Here is a 22,910-nt window from a genome sequence, read left to right on the forward strand (position 1 = left end):
GTTTCACCTTCAGTAACCTCGCAGTTGTATAAGCGCCTCATTCCTCCATAAAGTTCCCCACATGAATTGAAGAAGCCGCCATAATCTCGTCAAAGGTGAAACCAACATCAACGTCTATCGTATATATCCTAGTTGGTGAAACAATAGACTACAAAATTTTCTTTGCTATTTTTTTTTATAAAAAAATCATTCATAAAATTTATATAGGATTAAGATACAATTGAAATAAAAAACAATTCCTTCACACATTTAACATTTAACTCATTCATATTTCAAAACTAATATATTTATAAAATACTAAATAAATATTCATATTTCAAAACTATTTTTTTTTTAAAATTTAGTCATGCATATATATATATATATATATATATATATATATTCATTCTCCAATTCAATATTTGTGGTTCTCGAGACTATACACATCCAATACTTTAAGATATTTCTTTCATACCTTTACACATTTAATTACATAAAAAACTAATATTTCAACATACAAATTTTACTTTTCAAATATCTTATTTCAGTTTTATTAGATTGAAAGAATTTAGTTGAAATGCTATGAAAGTGTAAGGATATTTTGTACCGTTAAGTTTTTATAAATATTTTACTTTTTTTAATCACATATAAAATATTAGTGATACATAAATGTTGTAAAATATCTTACTTCACTTTTATTAGGGAGACATTTAAAAAATATCTTGTAGTATCTAATAGAAAAAGAAAAGAAAAACGATCGATGGCGTTGATGTGGGAAAGCCCGACCCGAAAGGCCCAATGCAAAAACATCTGCACACCGTCAACCAATAGTGAATTCGGCCACCATAAGATCAACGAACGCGCCAGCGATTACGATTCTAGGGTTTCGAAATCAACTCTTCATTCTAGAACTTCTACTTCCATTTCAATTTCGATTTTGCTTCTAATCAGGTACTTCCGTTTTCCTTACCAATGCTGCAAATAGCGCCTAATTCATTCTCCTACGTAGTTGATTTTTTCCCTCTCTTTTTCATATTTTTAGTGTAATCTCGCCAAGTAGATAGAAGAATCATGTTTTAGTTCATTGGTAGCAAATCGTTGAACTAGTTCCTCTTTCTGGAGGCATAGGTTGTATAGTAAATGTTTGTAGTATATTTGGATTATGGTTTGAACTTCCCAAACCTCAGTTTGAGGTGTGTAAACTTAGTTTCTTCCACATTTTACATGTTTGGCAAAATCACATTGGTTTGCATTTAAACATGGTAAATGGTTTCAGCATACACTGTGGTTGCATTGCAAACCATTATCCAAACATGTTATGGGAATCATTTTATGATATATTGCTCTTTAACTGCATTTTTATCTTTCTCTATGCACTATGTGAATTGTGTATTTCTTGTATATATGTATGTTTTATTTTTTTAATATATAGACTTTGGTTCAGTTTCTTATTTGTTACTTTTGTTGCTTTCCCCTCTCTTCCTCTGTGTATATCGTCCCTCGACAAATAGTTATACAACAATTTAACTGGCCAAAATTTTCTGGGTAACTCTTGGTTCGAGAAATTCTGAAATTCATTGATTTGGTTTTGGGTCTTTGATAGGCCTTTTGAGTATTGTTATCCTCTTGATTTTCATTCAGAATTCTATCTTGCCTGTCTTTGTTACTTTTTTTTGCTATGCTACTCCTTGGTCCATACTTCATGGGACAGTTTCAATCAAAGTTCTTACTCTGCTATTCCATCTGGCCACTCATATTGTTTCCACCTTTCCATATTTGCATTCTCTCTTCTTTGTATGCTTCTGGCTTCTGTGCTTTCTTCACAGTTGCCCTGCAAGCTTGCTTTTCTAGATGCATAAAATGCCCGAGACAAGGCAGAAAGAAGGAACGGCCCAAAATTCAGAGTCAACAGGGGGAAACAGTGATCCGGAAAAACCCACAGATTCTGGTGAGCAGATAGACCTTGATGGGGACAACGATCAAGAAGAGTCATCTGAGGAAGAGGTAGAGTATGAAGAAGTGGAGGTGGAGGAAGAAGTGGAAGTGGAAGAAGAAGAGGAGGAGGAGGAAGAAGAGGAAGAGGAAGAAGCAGAGGAAGGTAGTAAGCCTTCAGATGGTGAAGACGAGATGAGAGTGGAAGATACTAAAGATGAGGTTGAGAAAAAGAGACATGCTGAACTTCTTGCGCTTCCACCTCATGGTTCAGAGGTTTACATTGGCGGAATTCCTCATGACATTTCTGAAAAAGATTTAAGGGTCTTCTGTCGATCTGTGGGAGAAGTTGTAGAGGTAAAGTTAATGAAATTCTTTTATAGACCTCTGAGCAGATTGACTTTTGTACAGTTCGACTTGTATGTGTCTCTAAACAGATAGACTTTTGTATAGGTAAGGATTATGAAGGGAAAAGAAGCAAAAGGTTATGCTTTTGTGACCTTCAAGACAAAGGAATTGGCATCAAAGGCTATCGAGGAGTTGAACAACACTGAATTCAAGGTATTTTGGTACATTTGATTATTTTCATTTTTTGTAGTATTTGGTGATTATACTGTTAACTGTTTCTTGTTAAGTCATTGATGTTGTTTTTATATTTTTAGTTTGTTTGTCTTTTAATTTTTAATTATTTTAATGTTGTTAAATAGCCGCTGTAGCTGCGCTACACCACCTAAGCATTGCAGAATTTCAACAATCCAATATTATTCACTATCCGCAATTGACAACACTGATTTTAATCATTACATTGACTTCCTGCTGTATTATAATTTGAATTTGTGTTATTTTGGTACACTTAACTTTTTTCATTTTATGGAATCTTTGATGGTTATATTGTTACATGGCTCTATTATTAAGTTATGGATAGTGTCTCTATTTTAGTTTACACTGTCTGTCCTTAGTATTATCATCGGAGTTAAGTTAATTCTTTCTGAGTTACCAGGGAAACAAAATAAAGTGCTCAACGTCTCAAGTTAAGCATAGGTTATTCATTGGAAATGTTCCTAAAGATTGGACTGTTGAAGATATGAAGAAAGTCATTGCCAAGGTTGGCCCTGGTGTCATTGCTGTGGAACTGTTGAAGGTCAGCCAACAATTTTCTATTATATGACACAGTTTGATTTTACGCGTGTTGTTTAATGCCTTTGTTTTTTTGTTACTTATACTATGAAGTGCGTTTCATGTTGGGTAATCTTTGCCTTCACCTAGCTAGCTGTTTTGTTGTTACAGGATCCACAGAGTTCTGGCCGTAATCGGGGATTTTCTTTTATTGAGTATCACAACCATGCTTGTGCAGAATATTCAAGGCAGAAAATGTCAAACTCCAATTTTAAACTTGACAATAATGCTCCAACAGTGAGCTGGGCTGACCCAAGGAATTCTGATTCATCAGCATCCTCTCAGGTGATCTATTATAAGTTTTATACCTAAGATTTAAATTTAAAATTCATAAATAACTTCCTTCAAGTATTTAAGGAGAAAAAAACTTAAGTGTAGGTTGTTATATATGTGTGTGTGTGGGTGACTGAATGGAATGCATCACATCAAGTTCCTTATTATTCTACTGCCCTATTTCAAACATTCCCAACAACAGACCTATTCACCCTTCCATTTCACTACATTCAAGCCCTTCTTTTGATCATAACATAGGCATAGACAATAACAGAAGGTAAAAGGAAAGTACAGCCCCTTCAACTTTGCACTAAGTACACTTTTGGTCATTTAATTTCCAATGTTTGCATCAACTTTCCCCAAGGAATGGAAAACTATGGCCTTTGGTTTAAGATGAAAAAGAAGTAATCTTTATATTGTATAAATCTTGATACTAATATTTTAAAATTATGAAGGGAAGTGCTAAGTTATGATTGTTTACAAATATAAATTTCACTTTTTGTCATTCTCTCTCATAGCTCATCTAGTACACAATCACATTATTTCTTAGAAGCTACTTCAAGTAACTTTTCCTTAAATTTCTGAATATTTCAAATTCTGATTATTTTGAAAAGTTTAAACAAATAATCGTAGAAATTCTTCAAAAGATTTTTTATTCATAAAATAATCAAAAACAGACAGTGAATGTATCTAATTTCCTAAAACATCTCAGAAGATTATCAAACCTTTCTCTACATACATAAACAGAAAATAACACTGTGTAGCCCATAACATAAAGCAGAGTTGAAAAGGTAAATTTAGAATGCTAAAACAGGGCTGAGACATAAAAGAACTCAGATTACTAAACTGAAGTTTTCAATTTATTTAATTAACATGAATTTAAAAGAAAATTGGATGTACGGTACTGTGCCATTTTGACCTTAGCCTTAATACTGGATTGCCATAAATGACTGGATTATATGATTATCTTATCATGGCTTACTCCGTTGCTTGATGCTATATTTTTCCTTTTAGTGTGTGGATTGTAGGTAACGTCTTCCTGGCTCAGGAAATTTGTATTTGTAATACATTTATTCTCATTTTGTTGCCAACGTTTATGTTTGATTTCTACATAGAACGTGAATATTTGGTTATATTTTATTATGTTATATATTTTCTTTTGTCTATTTGCAACTGCTATTAGTTGAACCAAACGGTTAACCATCCCATGGTTTCTAATTATATATTGGTTTGTTTTCTATTTTTAGTGCATAAGTTGTGAATTGAATTATTCATGCGATAGGAGTTTTGTAACCGTGACCTGGTGCTTAGTACAGGTGAAAGCAGTATATATAAAGAACCTTCCAGAAAACATAACGCAGGATCGTCTGAAGGAGCTGTTTGAACATCATGGTAAGATCACAAAAGTAGCTCTCCCTCCTGCTAAAGCTGGACAAGAAAAGAGCAGATATGGTTTTGTGCACTTTGCTGATAGATCATGTGCAATGAAGGCATTGAAGAACACAGAGAAGTATGAGATTGATGGTACTTCCCCACCTTTTTTTAATACTATTTTCCAATCTATTTTTTCAATGGCAGTGAACTGTCACACATGGTAAGCATTATGTTTTCTGGAATGGACAGGCCAAATTTTGGAATGCTCACTCGCTAAGCCACAGGCAGATCAGAAGTCATCTGGTGTATCAAATTCACACAATTCAGCTATACTTCCTACTTATCCACCTCCTCTTGGTTATAGTATGGTTGGAGGTGGATATGGTGCTGTTGGTGCAGGATATGGTGCCACTGGCTTTGCACAGGTAACTTGCTCTATCCCCTAGTTTTTTCTCTACAAAATGAGGGCCAGGAAGATGCTTCCCATTATTGCACCGGCAAAAATGCTGACTCACATTAAGAGGCATGAGAATTTTAATTGCTAATTATACAAGTTTTTATCAAGTTGGGTGATGTATGCTTTGAACTGTTTCATTCTCAACTTCATCGGCTGTATGTGTCCGAACTTTTGATGTACTGTTTCTAACTAGGGTGAAAGTGGTTAACATCACTTATTGGATTTAGTCTCTCTTGATTAAGTAGTGCAAATATTAATATTTAAGCACTTGTTTTCAAAATTTCAATGGAAAGAAAAATAGTTTATTTGATTCAATATCTTTATGTAGCAAAGAAGAAAATTCATTTATTAGCTTTATTAACAATGAAGGAACTTGGTGCTTGTATGGTCCTATCTCTCTCTTACTGATGTATAAAGGTCATTAAACGTGCAGCCACTAATGTATGGTCCGGGAGCAACCCCTGCTGGCATGGCAATGATGCCAATGCTTTTACCAGATGGAAGGATTGCATATGTATTGTAAGTGTAGTCTTGATTTTTCTAGTTTTTTACTTGCTTATGATGTATGGTTATTTGCAATGCAAGGGTAACAAGACCCTTAGCTCGAAGTCTTCAAATTTTGAGGGCCTCTTTTGAATATGTATTTAAAAAAATAAATTTCACAAAATGTGTTTTAATACAAATAAGATTGGATATATGACATATAATTATCACTAGTCAATTGGTTGATATCTTTGGTTTAAGATTGAGTGGGGTTCGATAAAATGGATCGATTTGTGTGTTCTTACATTTTCTAATTTTTGATCATAATTTCATCAATATGGAATAAAATAATAAATTGTAAAGCCTAGGAGTTGAGTTTAACCCAATGATTGGACATTTCCACTTAATATCAAGCCAAAGCAACTGTAGTATTAATGATTGAACATTAATTGTGTTTTCAATACCTCCAAATTGTTTAATGGTTAGGATTGATACATTATATTCTACAGTAGGAACACACAATGGCTACATCTATAGTTGAGTTCTTTGTTTTTGACTTATTGTTGGGTGACTGTAGGCAACAACCAGGTTTACCGCAGGCAGGCTTGCAACAGCCAGGTTTTCAACAGCATGCTCCTTCACCAGTATCTCGACATGGCAGGAGTGGTGGTGGTAGCTCAAGTGGTGAAAAACGCAATCACGATAATAACCGTAATCGTGGTCCTGGCCGATATAATCCCTACTAATATAATTTGGCCTTGCGTGGTCTTTAGGGTGCTATGCAATTGAGGTTTATTCCTACTGGTCACCTCCCCAATGCCAAAAATTTATCTGGCATGTATGGAAAAATTTGAACAGACTGAATTGTTGAAATATATGTATATTGTTAAAGCTGTTGCTAGTTTTACATTTTTATTCTTCCCTTATTTCCTATTTATGAAGCAAGATTAGTATATTTTTCTTGATTGACACTGAACCAAAATTATAATATTTATCCCACCTGTAATTGCACTGTAGGATTAGGTGCGTCTGGAAAGGATCTAATTATGAAAACAAACAGGTGCTTAGGTGTTTGAAATGTTAAAACCTTATTTTAAAAAACATTTATTAATAGGGATTAAATGTTTAAAATTCAACCTAAATTTTTACGTGCCACTTTTGCAACAAAAAAAATAGGGATAAAAATAAAACTTGTAAAATTGCAAGGTAAATTGAAGGAATACATTCACGAGGATGCTTTGTATAACCATAATTGATTTTATCAATTTGCATTTTACTTTAGACAAATACTATCAAATTTTAACTTTTATCAATTTGCACTTCTCTTTAGTCAAATTCTATCAAATAATAAAAAATCGTATTGTGCATAGAACTGGGGCAATGTTAGATGTTTAAGATTCAAAGTTCTTTTTGGACAAAGCTAAAATGCAAGGTTTAAGATTCAAAGTTCTTTTTGGACAAAGCTAAAATGCAAGGTTTCTACAGTACCACATAAATTTTTAAAAATATCATCTCGGGACGCATTTCTTATATATTCAAAAAATACCATTCTGAGAGGTGCTTTATAAGTTAGTTTTTTTTTCTGGAGATGCATGTTTTGAATATTTTAAGAAATACCTTATTTATTTACTAGTTCAGTAGAAATTTTGAAAATGCATCTCCAGAATTATGGAAAAGATTTTAAATTTTTTTGTCACCTTTGCATGTCATATATTTTCGGGCATCTTCGGAAATATCTGATAAAAAAACAGCTGCATGATCACACAACCATTGTTGTCATAGTTAGTTTCAACCAAATCTTTCACCAAAAAATCCTCTATTCTCAATCCATTTTTTCACTCCAAATCTCAATTCTTTTGATTCATCACATCATAGAGAGCAAAAAAGATAAAATTTGAGGTAAAGATCCTTCATTTTCCTTTGCATTGTTCACATTAATCATGCTTTTTTTTTTCTTTTGAAAAAAAGAGCGTCGTGTCTGGAAATGTATCTCCGGAACGAGTATGAACTAATCCGGAGATGCATTTCGAGAAGTTATCTTTGTTTGATTTCCAAGTTTGTCTTCAGCAATAACAATTATATACTGTTATGGTTTTAATTGTTTTCATTAGATATCGTGCACCCCAATATTTTCCCAAAATAAGTTATTTTTTGAATGTCCAAGGTGTTGTTGTGAAAGCGGTAGGTGTTGGCAACCAATTTAAAAATAAGCAAGAGTTTGAATCTCGCACCCATGTAAATCATAGCGATCATAGAAACACCATTAATAAAGCACGTACCTCGAATAAAGTTATTGAATATAGTAGTCTCTACTCCACTCAAGGCAAAAAATTTCCCTCGGGAATGAGCTTTCTTTGGTTTCTAGAAGTGAGTACTAATATGATCTGGTTCTCCACAATTGAAGCAAGTCAGCATATTACTCTTAAAATCAGCAATACAATGTCCTGACTTCCCACACTTGAAACATTTTTGACCAGAACTCTTGCATTCACCAACACGATGACCCATACCTCCACAACTAAAACATATGACAGAAGCAGAAGTGTCTCTCCGACCTATATCTTTCCCACATGAAGCCTTCCACTTCCTTTTATCAATTGGAACTCCATAAGGTTTTCCATAATTTTGGTTTCCACTTTTCTTCTCACTAATACTCTTATAGTGAGTAGATCTAGTACGACTATCTTCACCATAGATCCTACACTTATGAACAAGTACATCGAAATGACGAATCTCCTAGTACCTGATGAATTTCTTGATCTCTGGATGTAAACCACTCTCAAACTTGATACACTTAGACCCTTAGCCCCTACCCCATTGTAATGCAGGCAAAACCTAGACAACTCCTCAAACTTTACTGCACAATCAACAACAGTCATATTTCCTTATTTCAGCTCAAGGAACTCGATCTCCCTCTTGCTACAGACATCTGTAGGAAAGTACTCCTCAAGGAACTTAGCCTTGAAATTTTCCCACGTGATCTTAGTGCCTGTACTCTCAAGCCTCTGGCGAGCATTGTCTCACCAATACTCTGCTTCCTCAGCTAGCATATGAGTACCAAACAGGACCTTCTGCGCGTCTGAACAAGCCGTCGCCCTAAAGATCTTCTCAATCTATTGCAACCAAACCCGAGCACCTTCTAGGTCGCACATTCCCTTAAACGTTGGCTGATTATTCCTCTGAAACTTACTCAGCCGTCTGAACTCATCTGCCATCAAATTCTGATTCTGCAGCGCCTGATTCGCATGAGCCATAACCTTTAAAGCATCAGCGATTGTGCAATAATTCCTTCCAGCCATTTCTCAGAACACTAGTAAACAATCATTAGAAGAAACATTGCATCAACATTGTTTATACACGTGTCGCATACCAGGGAATATATAACATCACGGAACCTGGTAGGATGGACCAACTAGGCTATGATAACACTAATGTAACACCCTAAAATCATGACTTTTAATTAAAAGAATAGGATCAACATTTAGGATGTTATTCAAACAAATCATGCATACTTTCTAATTAGTTTCAAAACTCGCAACATAACTCAAATAAATAACATAAACTTCAATTATATCATCAATGAAAATACTTAGCAAAATTAACACAATCCATTATAAACTCAAAAACAAATAAACATTCTGTTCCCAGATATTACAGATCAGAGCATTAAATCAACTAGATAGAGGTACACGATAAAATAAATAAAGAAAAGCTCCAAGACTATCTTCCAACTCACGACAACACTTACTCCTCCTGAGTATCTGTACAACAATGTACAGAGCAACACAAAACAAACAAGAAAGGAGTGAGAATACACTAAAATGTATTAACGATGTAAAAGAATGCAAGGGTAATTTAAAATGACACAATCAACAACACACATTCAATTTACACAACACCACAACAATTCAATTCACACAGCTTTTATGTATGCAATATGACTCACAACCCGACTCTATGCATGTGGTATCAATTTGAACATCAGAGGTTTGTTACTGATCTTATCCACTCAACAATGATTCCTCATTTGAACAGGGTCCCACTTATGAACCCTGAGTCCCCACTTCTGAACCCCGGACGATCACTGGTCCCCACTTGTGAACCCGTGACTCACCTCTTTCAACACACTGACATAATATGATGTATGACATTCAAGTAATGCAACAACAACGATTATGGTTCCACTTCTAACCATAAACAACATGCAATAAAGCATTCATAGTAGTCTCCACTTCTGAACTACACACCTCATCATAACACATACAATTACATTCATAATACATAATTGGATTCACAACATAATAACTCGTAAACATAATCATAATTCATCACTTATAATTATACAAATTAGTTCAATTATTATTTCATCATCATAATAATTCACCTAAATTAATTAGTCACCTCAAATATCCCAAAACAACAGTCAGTCATCGACCACACAAGAAAACTACATCGAAAACCGGACCGATTGCTCAAAAACGATATTTTGCTGCCACGGCGACCAGCCCGTCACTGTTTCCCTTCATAACCCGCCACCTCTGTGACGAACGACATGAGAAATCCTACATGGAGACCATGACGATCTCCCCGTCACCTTGCTGACGACCGTCAATCAACCCAGATTCATGATGGGTAGCCCGTCACGCTGTTGCAGAAAGAAGTTTATGTGTTTTTGACCATGAGAGCTCATTCAAAGCTCCGATTTCGACTCCCAACACCCCAATTCTGCATAGAAAACAAAAGATACATATTATCCGACAACCAAACCATCACATGCACATCAATTAACATTCAATTTCACTAATTAATAACAAATTCAAGGTTATGTTCTTAGCACCACAACACATCAATAACAACAACCAAATTCAAAATTCATACCAACACATCATGCATAATATTCAGGACATAACAAAACACGAATTTACACACTAAACATGACAATTAGCATGAGTTTTACACAATCATCATCAAACTCGTAAAGCACAACAATGGTGAAGGAAACCAGAGGAGGGTGAGGATCCCTCTCCACCCTTCATGTAATACACCTATATTCAAGTAGTTTCTCCCTTACCTAAATTTCCAACAATTACTCAGGCTCTAGCTATGGTGATCTTCTTCCCCGATCCCTTGTTCTTCCTTTTTCTCACTTTGCCCCTTGCCTCTTATTCTCAATGCAACTTCTACGTATTAGTAAACTCCCTCAACCCTCACATTTTTCCTTTTAAATTAAAACCTAATTCACTATTATGGTTATTCCACTTTTACCCTCCCCATCTCTATTTTCCCTTATTTTCTAAAAACTCTAATTTCCACACAAATATAACTATTTCTATTATTTTATTTATTATTCTATATTTCTACTCATTTTAAAATTACATAAAAATTCTAATTAATTTCTACCATTCATCCTAATTCCTACCAACATACCCATTAATGCCACATAACACACATATTCACGAAATAATAATAAAAATAATATTAAGTCACTCAAATAATAAAATAAAATGCTGCTAAGTTCAATTAAATAATATAATTAAATTCAGGGTGTTTACAATAAACACATTTTTCTTGTTCTATGGTATCAAGACGTGATTGAGGGGTTACTGGGTAACCCTGGGTGCCTTGGCGGAAAGAACCTTGTTCAAACCCCACTCAAACCACTATGAGAATTGGAAGTACATGTTTGTGAGTGCGAGAGAGCGAGATGGCGCCTCCATGATTATAATTGAGGAGGATCATGCCTATCACTTTCCTTTATGTTGGATAGATGACCCATAAGCCATAAATGACTTTGATTATTGTTATTACATTTGGATTAACTTATTTTTATAGGCAAGATATCAAGAAAGATGTCTCAAAGTTGTTGAGAACATCTTGGCTACATATTTATGTGTTGTGTTATTTTTGGAAAGTTTAAATTTGACTAATTTAATTCCTTGTTTGATTCCAACATTTGTTACAAGTTTTGGTTTAGTTTTGTTCAATACAAGATTTTATTGAAGTTGGTTTGGAAATATTTTGATTGTAAAATATTTAATTAAATAAATCTCACACGAAGAGATTTTATTAGATTTGTTTTAATTACAAGATTTTGATTTGCATTTAATGAAAATCTCCAATTTCTATTAACCACGATTTATAATGTGTTTATGTTTTGGAAGACATTTTATTCTGAATTCCTTACTTGAGGATTTGTAATTCTTAATTATAAGTAAATATATTATTGTATTTGTTTTAATCAAGATTTAGAATTGACATTATGAAGATGCGTGAAAACATGTTAAGTAAAATGTTCTACATTTCGTGAGACGTTTTGTCTCAGGTTGTTTGCTTGGCATGCAAGTCGATTGAGGGAATCTCATGTTTTTTGAAGATTTATTTCCTTTTATGTCCAATCAGAGATTTGATATTTAATGCACATTTTTTATTTAAGGAAATATACTAATTTGAACCGGTTTCAACAATATTATATTTTATATATTCAAGAGATTCAGATTTATTCAATCAAGATTTGAAATCAACATTATTAAAGATTTGATTTTATGCGCTTTTGGGGTTCCAACCGAATTCATGACAAAACCCTAGTGGGATGTCTTTCTGGATTGCTTTGCAATTTAAGTAGAGGTTCTACCTTTGTGAAGATGGAGACTTGAAGAGAGAATATCTACTATAGAGGAGAGTTTTGTTTTAGTCGAGTCTTTGTGCTTTTAGTTTGTACACTCTATTCCTGTGCATTAATTCTAAGTTAGCCGAATAGAGTTTTGAGTTGTATTAATGTTTTATCTTTAATCTTTGTAACTGAATAAACACTCGGGAGAGCGCTAGAGTGAAAGTGAGAGGTGTCTCAGATTTACTGGGAGCCTAAATCAAACTTCACAAGTAGTATTAGGAAAAAGGCATTGAACTAGAAGAGTTCACATCAGAGTAATTTGTACTTCTGACTATTAAAAATGAATTTCCTTTCCTTGGGAAGAGTTCTTCAGATGTAGAAGATATTGCACCAAACTGGGTTACCAAACATTTCGTTTTTTATTTTTTTTGCTTACTTGTACACCGCTCATTTACTATCTTACTGTCGTACACATTACGTCAACATTGTGTATGACATATTGCTGCTGACCGAACATAGTTTCAATTATGACTACCTCACCATTATAGAGAGGGAAGTGATTGGCATCCTAGACAAGTTCGCCATTATGAGCTCTAGAGAGGTAGTGGAACTCGACCGTGGAGAGGATAACAAGATCGACGAGTATCTACGTAAGTTAATTCTTTTAGGTGTTTTTTAGTGCAAAGTTATTTTATTCGCCCATTACTCATTGCTTTTTTATTCTTTCTCTGTAGAAAGAATGCCTATAGTTTTAGTTATCGAGAGGAAGGATCGCTTAGCCAAGAAGAAGGTTGAGCGTAATGAAAAATGAACCGACAATACAAAAATCCACCCAGGAGATCTTCTAAATAATAGAGGTAAAAGAGGCGTTGATAAGAACACCATTATCTATCATCGTTCCATAAAGACTAAGAACACGAAGGGGTTTAAAAGAAGTTCGTCTTTGACTCCTATTATGAAGGAGAAAAACATCTAGGCCATGGTCAAATTGGAAGAGGAAGAAGAGGGCGGGGATCATACTAGATCGCCTATTCGGGCATAGGCGCCTAAGAACCTGCTACTATCACCATGGAGCAAGCAGTTTGAAATAGAGGAATATACCAGCGCTCGACACCCCTTGAATGAAGATTTTCCCAACGACTATAAGGTCATTAGTTAGATGGAAACTAAGTCTATATCCAATATGGTAGAAAAACACCTTGATAAAGAGAGTGTTGTTCGAGGCTCATGCCCAGAAAGATAATTCAAATAAGGGTTTTTATGTTGATTTGAATGCTGCACAGGGGACTCTAACTCAAGAGTAAGTGTTAGTGAAAAATTTGACTAAAGAGTGCGATGAGCTGAAGCGTTTTTAGGCGAAGTTCAAAGAGTCCCTAAAAATACAAAGGAAGATGTCAAGAGGCCTTCCTTAGAGGAGAGCAATCTGAAGGAGCCTTTTGAGGTGAAGTTACTCTTTAAGAGGAAGTTGAAGGATAACTTGTACACCTGCAAGGACGAGTTGGTAGATACTTTTGACTAGTTTTTAAGTGGGCCAAAGAACATGTAACCTTCTTCTACCTTGAATTGAATTTGAGCTAATTGGATTTGTTCAAGGTGGTATTGGATAACCAACTTGTGGTCGAATAGGATGTAGTGTCCCATAATTGGTTGTTTCTTCTCCTAAGAGGGGCGTTCCAATTGAAGAGGAAGACACACATGTCAAGCAGAATGAGACTCCTACTGAAGAGATTGTTTATGAGGAGGATGTTAAGGAGGAAAGTCAATCTCAAGATGATGTCCAGTGATCCCTTGTTACTTTGGCTAAGTAGGTCTCCCCATTTTTTCTTCTTATCTTTAGTTTCCTTTTCATGTAATCACGCCCTTCGGGGCCTTTATATAATGTTTCCCTCTAGGACCTTTTTGTAATCCCACCCGCCGATGCATTATTAATGAAATTTTCATGCCACCTCAGGAATTACTTCCTTACATTTATGTTTATTTTCATGAGTAGTATATTTCTAAATAAACGTGTTAACATAACCAATTACCAGTGGCTATATATCTAGTCTCATCCGTTGAAAGAACAACAATATGCTGCTTTTTACTGTGCCAAGAAACTAAACAATTTTCAAACAAATGACAAGTACCACTAGTGTTTTTCCTATCCAACTTACAACCAGCAAAATCAGAATCAGAAAAACCTAAAAAACTATATTCTCCACCTTTGGGAAACCAACGACCGTGATGCAAGGTTCCGTTAAGATACCTTAAAATGTTTTTTACGAACTTAAATTGGGGTTCCTTAGGCGACGCCTGTAACCTAGCACACATACACACACTAAACGTAATATTTGTCCCACTCACAGTTAAGTAGAGTAAAGATCCTATTATACCTCTATATTTGGTAATGTTGATCTTTATGCCTTGCTCATTTTTATCTATCAGCGCATTTGAAGCCATAAGAGTTGAGATGCATTTCGAACCCTGCATATCAAATTTCTTTAGAACCTCCGAGCAATACTTTGTTTGGATAATGAACATGCCAACTTCAATTTTCTTTATAGAAATCCTAAGAAATAGACAAGCTCTCTCATAAGATACATTTCAAACTCCCCCTGTATCAAATTGCAAAATCATTGTAAAGGGATTCATTAGTGAACCAAATACAATATCATCAACATAAATTTAATTTAAAAGAATATTCTTTTCTGTACATCTAATAAACAAAGTAGTATCTACTTTACCATTATTAAATCCTCATTTTATTAAAAAAACACTAAGGCGCTCATACCAAGCTCTAGGAGCTTGTTTGGACCATAAAAGGCTATATTAAGTTTAAAAACATAATCAGGGTTTTCATGGTCCTCAAAACCAGGAGGTTGATAGACATAAACTTCTTCATTTATAAAGTCCTTAAAAAATATAATTTAACATCCATCTGATACAACTTAAAATCTAGGTAGCAGGCTGATGAGCGACGAACGTGTCTGTCGGATTATGACTGCAAGCACGCAACCTATTGTGTAGTTTTAAAAGATTATCGAACCCACAAGGACTAATGATCAAACTAATGCTATCTATTGTTGCAGTGTAAAGCTAAGGCTAAAGATTATAAGGGTAGGAGCAGAAACTAAAACACTAATTTCTAACGGTTTAAAAGTTATGATAACAAACGAGTCCGGAATATGGATTCCATGTACCTAAGGGGTTAGGTAGAATTGGGCACTAAATATGATTCTATTGCGTTATGTAGAAAATACCGACTTAAAGATCTCGTCTCGCACTCTCGCGCTATTGACAAAGATCACACCTCCTAACCACATGATTATGCTCTCGCTCGCCCGTTCTAATTAGAAAGCGCATTTTGAAAGTAAATGAGATCCTAAACGATGCCTAAAGCGCTCTCGCTATTTTTAGGATCGATGCCTAGTTTCCATTATCTGGTTCCTTCCTTACACTCTCGCACTATCGGATTGAACCTTAACTTATCTCACACTCTCGTGCCAAAACAGTAATACATACAATTGGAAACTAAATCCATAACATAGTTAAATCATAAATTCGCACCTAGTATTTCTACCGAGTCCCATCGGTAACGACGGTCCTCATACGCTAGACTCCGAATAAATTAGCAAGACATGATATTAATTGGGAACAACATAATTAAAACATTCAAAATTAAGAGCAACATGGCATACAAGTAATTGAAATAGTAAAACATGCAAATATCCAAAGTAGTAAAAAGAACCTGAAATTGCTTAAAATAAAACAAGAATTAACTTGAACTTGAACTTGAAAATAAAATAACGACATGCTTATTCTTTGATCCAAGATTACAATGAAGATGAAAATAGAATACAACTTGAACAAGTGTGACAATCCCTCGATGTTAGTTATTGTCACTTTTACAGGTAATTTATGCTTAATTCTAAAAACTCGATTTGGCAGAGCTTCCGCACAACTTGGATACCTTCCAAAGTCTCCCACAATCTTATTTATAGAGGTTTTGAGACCTGATAACTCTCTTGGATCGTGGATGGAGAGTGGAGGGAAAATAATGGATAAAAAACGGTCCAGAACTGCCCACTAGCGCAGTTTTGTTACTGCGCGATAATGGCGAATACCATTAGGGGAATGACGAACACCATTCCTTCCAAATTTTAAATGACATGACAGCAAAGTAAATGGCGAACTCCATTTAGACACAATTTATAAAACTTGCTCTTTTTCTCCTTTTTAGCTCCTATTTCACTCCTTTTCCGCGAGGCTTCCAAAACTTCAATGATTTCAGATAATAACTGCAAAACAAATAAAATGAAAGTAAAAGACGATAAAATGAATAAAAACATAAATGGATATCATGTGAACTGAGCCTACGAACACAATACGATTTCTCATTATTAAATTCCCCCACACTTAGACCGTTGCTTGTCCTCAAGCAATCATCCAACGTACATGATAAACAATTTAAACACAATGTTTGAAACATAGGTACAATGACACTCTAACTAGTACGAGACTGCTAGGCTAATGTTAGATAAATATGTACTAGATACCAAAAATAAGGATATCGTAGTGACACACATCCGCATTTCACGGACAAAAACTACCCCCTATGCAAAACCAATTTGAATCATGCCATTATAACTTGACCTACATTCTTTGTTCCATTTCAACCTCTTTTTCATTCTAGAGAAATCACATTAAGCCCGTTATCCGTACACATTCAAGGTAGGTGAACCTGTTAGTGACTATGATCTCGATTTCAATTTTATCACACTTACTTAGCAAAGTTTTGCTTAAGTATCAACTGAATTTTTAAGATTTCGTACTGTTGGGCTAAATGATCGGGTGAGGATCACCTAACTTAGAAGGGCCAAATCTTATCACAAATTTTATTCGTTATATTTTTTTCATTTTGTGTTTTTGCTTGAGATCATACACTTATTTGCATCGACTTCCTTACTCATGTGTGTTTTAGGATGGTGTTGACTGCTAGTATAACCTACTCAAAGGGTTACTTAAAGAAACTTAGAATTAAGGTCTTGACATAATGGTTATTTAAATAAATGTCGCATACGTAGGGAGTTCAGGGTGTTAGGACGGTACCAATATTATCGACACTTTCCAAAGTCTATCTAACAAAGCCTAAAAAGTAGAAATAGATTATACTAAAGGTGTGTCATGCCATTGAATAAGAACAAAAAATTTCATCATTGGGGGTAAAATCTAAGGGAATTTTCAAACAAAAGAAAAAAATTATCACGCAATAGGACTTGACATCACATGTATGACTCGACCAAAAGCTAAAAATAACTAAGAATGAAAATAAACTAAGAATGGAAATAAAACAGTGAGTAATAGAAAAGCGGTAAAGATCCTCCCCCACACTTGAACCAAACATTGTCCTCAATGTTTCAGTGCAAGGCGAAGGAAGGAGTAGTGAAACCTGGTAGGGTGGATCAATTATGCCGGCCGCGACCTCAATGTTGCGCAAAACCTCCTCTACCGAAAGCAGGGTTGGGCACATGCTGCATGTACTCCCTCATTCACACGTTGATACATGCGGCACAAGGTAAAGTAACTCCCCTAACCTCTCGGTTACTAATCATTAAGAAATACTTTCCACCAGGTTTATTTTTAATGAGGCGCATGCTACGACAGTAATCAAGGTCGGAAAATGGAGTCTCTAACGGCTCAAGCGTAGCCAACTCCGTGCCTAGGTTTAAAGCAAGGGTTATGGATGTGATTATCCCTATGACACAAATAAGACCTCCAGACCGAACACAGGTGGACTGGAAGTGTGCGAGTAAGAATGGTGTCAGGTTAACTTTTGTTCCAGAAAATGAACAATAAATAAGAAAAAGGTCTTTAGAATTCATGTTGCCGGTATTCTCTCGACCAAAAATAGTACTGGCCAGAATATGGTGCAAATATCGAATGGCTGGGTTTTGAATAGCCGTGGCTTTTAGGCCTTCCCAGTCATTGGTGGTTTTGCCCGTTAGTTGCTGCCAAAAGTCGAGAGCGCTGGATTCCCAATCGCTCTCTAAAGGGTGTTGGCATGCAAAATCGTCCCCATGAGGGAACGAAAGTAAGTCGGCCAGTTGGTCTTGGTTAATAACGTATGTTCTGTTGAACATTCTAAAATGTGCAGTGTCGGTGGTTCAGGATCCTCCGATAGGAGTGGTGTACCAAAAAGAGCTCAAGAACTTGTAGGTAAGTCGGATAATAGTAGGACTAGTTAAAGTAAGAAAATGAGACATACCTAAGTTGTTAAGCATCCAATGGACACTGTCGGATAATCCCAAATCGCGAAGAGTAACATTGTTGGGGTTCTGTGTTGCTAAGATGTCCCTCTTAAAGAGCTTGTGGTATCTTCTCCTCTGATTCTCGCCATCAATTCCCTCGGCAAAAACAATCCCCATGTAATCCACATCTCCTCTTGGTCGAACAACTCTTGGAGGCATTTTGAATGAATAATAAAAAAAGGGAATGGGAAGAGAAGGTAATGTGATTTGAGAATAAAAGAGTGAATAGAAGGGATGGGGAAGTTAGAAAGTGAGTGGTTGTGAATTTATAATGATAGGGAGGAAGTGGAGTGGTTGGAAGTTGGAGGGTTTGAGTTAATATTGTATAGAGTAGGAAGTTGAAGGGTTTTAATTGAAAGGGGTTTGAAAAACGTGCAGGAGGGAGAAGAAAAGGAGGAAAACGTTTCATGATATGGCGATCACCATTAGGAATATGGCAAACGCAGTTTGCCTAAAATACTGGGATTTTCAAATTTGAAGCGAATGGCGAACGCCAATAGCTTAATAGCGAGCGCCATTAACCTAAAATTCGCTTTTTTGGCAATTTTAAATATTAAAGAAGGGAAATCATATTGAGCCTGTAAAACAGTGAATTAAAATTAATACTTATAATTAAAAGGCATGAAGTTTGTAAGGATGAACATAATAAGCGATCAAATAAAATAACTGAAATGCAAAGTATATTAATTAAACGTATAATAAGACATGATATTAATTGGGAACAACATAATTAAAACATTCAAAATTAAGAGTAACATGGCATACAAGTAATTGAAACAGTAAAACATGCAAATATCAAAAGCAGTAAAAAGAACCTGAAATTGCTTAAAATAAAATTGGAATTAACTTGAACTTGAATTAACTTGAACTTGAATTAACTTGAAAATAAAATAATGGCAGGCTTGTTGTTTGATCCAAGATTACAATGAAGATGAAAATAGAATAAAACTAGAACAGGTGTGACAATCCCTCGATGTGAGTTATTATCACTTTTATAGGTAATTTATGCTTAATTCTAAAAACTCGATTCGGCAGAGCTTCCGCACAACTTGGATACCTTCCAAAGTCTCCCACAATCCTATTTATAGAGGTTTTAAGACCTGGTAACTCCCTTGGATCGTGCATGGAGAGTGGAGGGAAAATCGTGGATAAAAATAATCCAGAACTGCCCACTAGCGCAATTCTGTTACTGCACGATAATGGCGAATGCCATTGGCAGGGAAGTAAATGGTGAACGCCGTCTTCTAGATGGCAAACGCCATTTAGACAGAATGCATAAAACTTTCTCTTTTGCTCCTATTTCGCTCCTTTTCCACGAGGCTTTCAAAACTTCAATGATATCAGATGATAACTGTAAAACAAATAAAACGGAAGTAAAAGACAATAAAATGCATAAAAACATAAACGAATATCATGTGAAAGGAGCCTAAAAACACGATACGATTTCTCGTTATCACAGGTGAATGTCAAAAAGGAGTTTTATTTCTTGAAGACGAGCTACAAGAGCATAAGTCTCCCTATAGTAAATTCCTTCAGATTGAATATACTCTTTTTCCGCTAGCCTAACTTTATTTATAACAATTATACCATTTTTATCCAATTTGTTCCTAAACACCCATCTGGCGCCAATGACAGTTTTATATTTAGGATCTGGAACAAGGTTCCAAACGTCATTTCATTTAAATTGAATGATCTCTTCTTGCATATCAAGTAGCCATCCCCCCGTCAAGTAAGGCATTAGATATAGTTTTAAGTTTAATTTGAGAGATGAAAGCAAAATACTTATCCAACAATCCAATCTAGAGGAAGCTGATGTGAGGTATCTTGCTTATATTCCTCTCGTTCAATTCCCTATTTGTTTTAAATAATGTCCTCTTTTATTGATGAAGGAGGATTCTATTTTGGAGTGTCATCATTGACTAAGTTTTTCGTTATCATACATGAAATATAAGAAAAACTACCTTTCCCCGTCTTTTGAGGCGAGGACTCATAAATATCTACATGAACATAGTCTTCAATATATGACGTTGAAGTTCTGTGATTGTAAACTATATATATTTTACTCAAAGACGAGTATCCTAGAAATATACCTTAATCAAACTTTGCATCAAATTTACCAAGATTATTCTTTCCATTATTAAATATAAAACATTTGCAGCTGAAAATGGAAAAATAGGAAATATTGGGTTTCCTGCCATTTAGTAACTCATAGGGTGCCTTCTTTAGGATGGATTGAATGACTACCCCGTTTAAGACATAACATGCAATATTAATTGCATTCGCCCAAAAGTACTTAGGCATACTCATTTCACTTATCATTGTCTGAGCCAATTTTTCTAAAACATATTTTTTACGCTCAATAACACCATTTTGTTATGTAATTCTCAGACATGAGAAGTTATGAGAAATATATTTTTCGTTACAAATTTTTTCAAATTAATGGTTTACAAACTCACCACCATGATCACTACGGAGTGTAATGATTTTCAGATTGTAAAGATTTTGGATAAGCTTAGAAAACTTAATAAAAGCTTAAAAGGTTTCTTCTTTATGGGCTAAGAAGAGCATCCAAGTAAACCTAGAATATTCGTCCACAATTACAAACCCGTAATAGTTACCTCCTAAACTTCTTGTTCTCAAAGGGACAAACAAGCCTAGATGGACAAGCCTAGATGGAGAAACTTCTTGTTCTCAAAGGGACAGACAAGCCTAGATGGAGAAACTTCTGAAGTTGAAACAATCTTTTTTCAATTTAAAAGACATTCTCGTTTTCTTTCCCATTTGGTAAACATCATAAAGTTTATCTTTAAAAATATTATTTTTGGTAGACCAACTATTAGATTTTTGGATTTTATCTTATTTATTAAGTCAAAATGTAAATTTCCTAAACATCTATGCCATAGGCAAGAATATTCATTCATAGTGACTAAGAATTTAAGACCATACATTGACCTATCATCCAAGTCAAGCAAATAGATATTATCAACCCTAGAACCATTAAACACCGGGCTCTTACTTGCCTTATGCTCAATTACACAACTCAATTTATTGAAAACAATAGAATACCCTTTGTCACATATTTGACTGACGCTAAGTAAATTGTGTTTAAGCCCTTTAACCAATAAAACACATTCTATGGTAATTGTGAAGGGATTTCCCACAACATATTCTCTTAGTATTTTAACTTTTGTTTTGTATGCATAAGTGACATGACCGCTTTCTTTGTGATCGAACTTGATAAACATCGAAATGTCACCTGCTATGTGTCTTGAACATTTGCTATCTACAAACCAGAACTGTTTTGCAGAGGCAAGACTTTCCTATAGAAAAATCAAACATGCAATTTAGGCACTAACTAGTGGTTCCTGGATGATTTGTTAAATAACACTTAGGTATCCAAGATATGGTACCATTAGGAACTTTTATATTCCTAATATGGAAAAAGGCCTAATACAACCTTTATCACCATAATAATGACATATTGCTTTAGATGAAATACATTTTCTATCTGTTCTAACAAAGCGAGTGTTTTTCTTAAAACTAATCTCTCTTTCATTGGAAGAAATAGAAACATTAATAGATGGAAAATAGCTTATTCTAATTATCCTTTAAATTTTCATCTTCAGTTTTCAAAATTGTACAAGTATCACAATCTATTTTTACGACCTTTTTAACTAAAGTATCATAAACATTAAACTGCTCACTAACAAGATAATCATGCTCTTTATTTAAGGAATCTACAACATTATTAAGATAATTAATATCCTTTTTAAGTTTTGAAATAAGTTTTCTTTGGAGAGATTTTTTCTTAAAAGCACTTAATGCGTATGCATGCATTTCACTAAACGCTTTCGACAATTGTTTGTAAAAAGGTTTAAATTCAGGATCAAAACTATATAGCTTTGAGTCTTCACTTTTCTTGTGCGCCATCAAGCACAAATTTTCAAATTCATCATCTGAGTTAGAACTAGAAGATGAAGAGAATATCTCATCTTCTTATTCCCAAGCGATGTAGGCCCTATGACCTTTGGCATGTCTCCCTTCACCTTATAAGAGGCTTTATCCTTCTTCTTATTACGCATGTTGAGACTCGGACATATTTTTTTGATAATGACCCGACTTTTCGCATTCAAAGGACGTGACATCCCCTTCATTTATCTTATGTTCCTTCTTGTGTGGATGTGACTTCTTGAACTTGATCAAATTTTTGTTAGAATAATTGAGCTTATGTTTCTTCATATATTGGTCATAATGCTTGACGTATAACCCAATCTCCTCTTCTTTGGGAAGAGTTTTCGTCAGAACTATCACTTACATTCTTTACTTTCTTTGTCTTTGA

General features: G+C 34.8%; 2 protein-coding genes across 3 annotated transcripts; one reads left to right on the forward strand and one right to left on the reverse strand.

Annotated features, from left to right (window-relative positions):
• Positions 1 to 731: 731 nt before the first annotated feature.
• LOC127125637 (heterogeneous nuclear ribonucleoprotein Q) lies at positions 732 to 6,583 on the forward strand. 2 transcript variants are annotated; one of them, XM_051054419.1, is made up of 9 exons: positions 732 to 930; positions 1,806 to 2,268; positions 2,365 to 2,472; positions 2,912 to 3,052; positions 3,199 to 3,372; positions 4,677 to 4,884; positions 4,984 to 5,159; positions 5,625 to 5,710; positions 6,252 to 6,583. In XM_051054419.1, exons 2-9 carry the CDS (start codon positions 1,831 to 1,833, stop codon positions 6,418 to 6,420), a joined length of 1,500 nt encoding a protein of 499 aa, XP_050910376.1. In that variant the 5' UTR covers positions 732 to 930; positions 1,806 to 1,830; the 3' UTR covers positions 6,421 to 6,583. The 2 variants fall into 2 exon arrangements, with proteins under 2 accessions (XP_050910376.1, XP_050910377.1); XM_051054420.1 differs by having other exon boundaries at positions 733 to 930; positions 1,831 to 2,268.
• Positions 6,584 to 8,035: 1,452 nt separating this feature from the next.
• On the reverse strand, positions 8,036 to 8,973 carry LOC127129914 (uncharacterized). The gene is made up of 3 exons (XM_051059018.1): positions 8,811 to 8,973; positions 8,418 to 8,531; positions 8,036 to 8,358 (listed from the first exon to the last, which is right to left on the reverse strand). Exons 1-3 carry the CDS (start codon positions 8,971 to 8,973, stop codon positions 8,036 to 8,038), a joined length of 600 nt encoding a protein of 199 aa, XP_050914975.1.
• Between the last annotated feature and the right edge of the window lie 13,937 nt (positions 8,974 to 22,910).

The sequence above is a fragment of the Lathyrus oleraceus genome, chromosome 3 (assembly GCF_024323335.1).
Source record: "Lathyrus oleraceus cultivar Zhongwan6 chromosome 3, CAAS_Psat_ZW6_1.0, whole genome shotgun sequence".
NCBI lineage: Eukaryota > Viridiplantae > Streptophyta > Magnoliopsida > Fabales > Fabaceae > Lathyrus > Lathyrus oleraceus.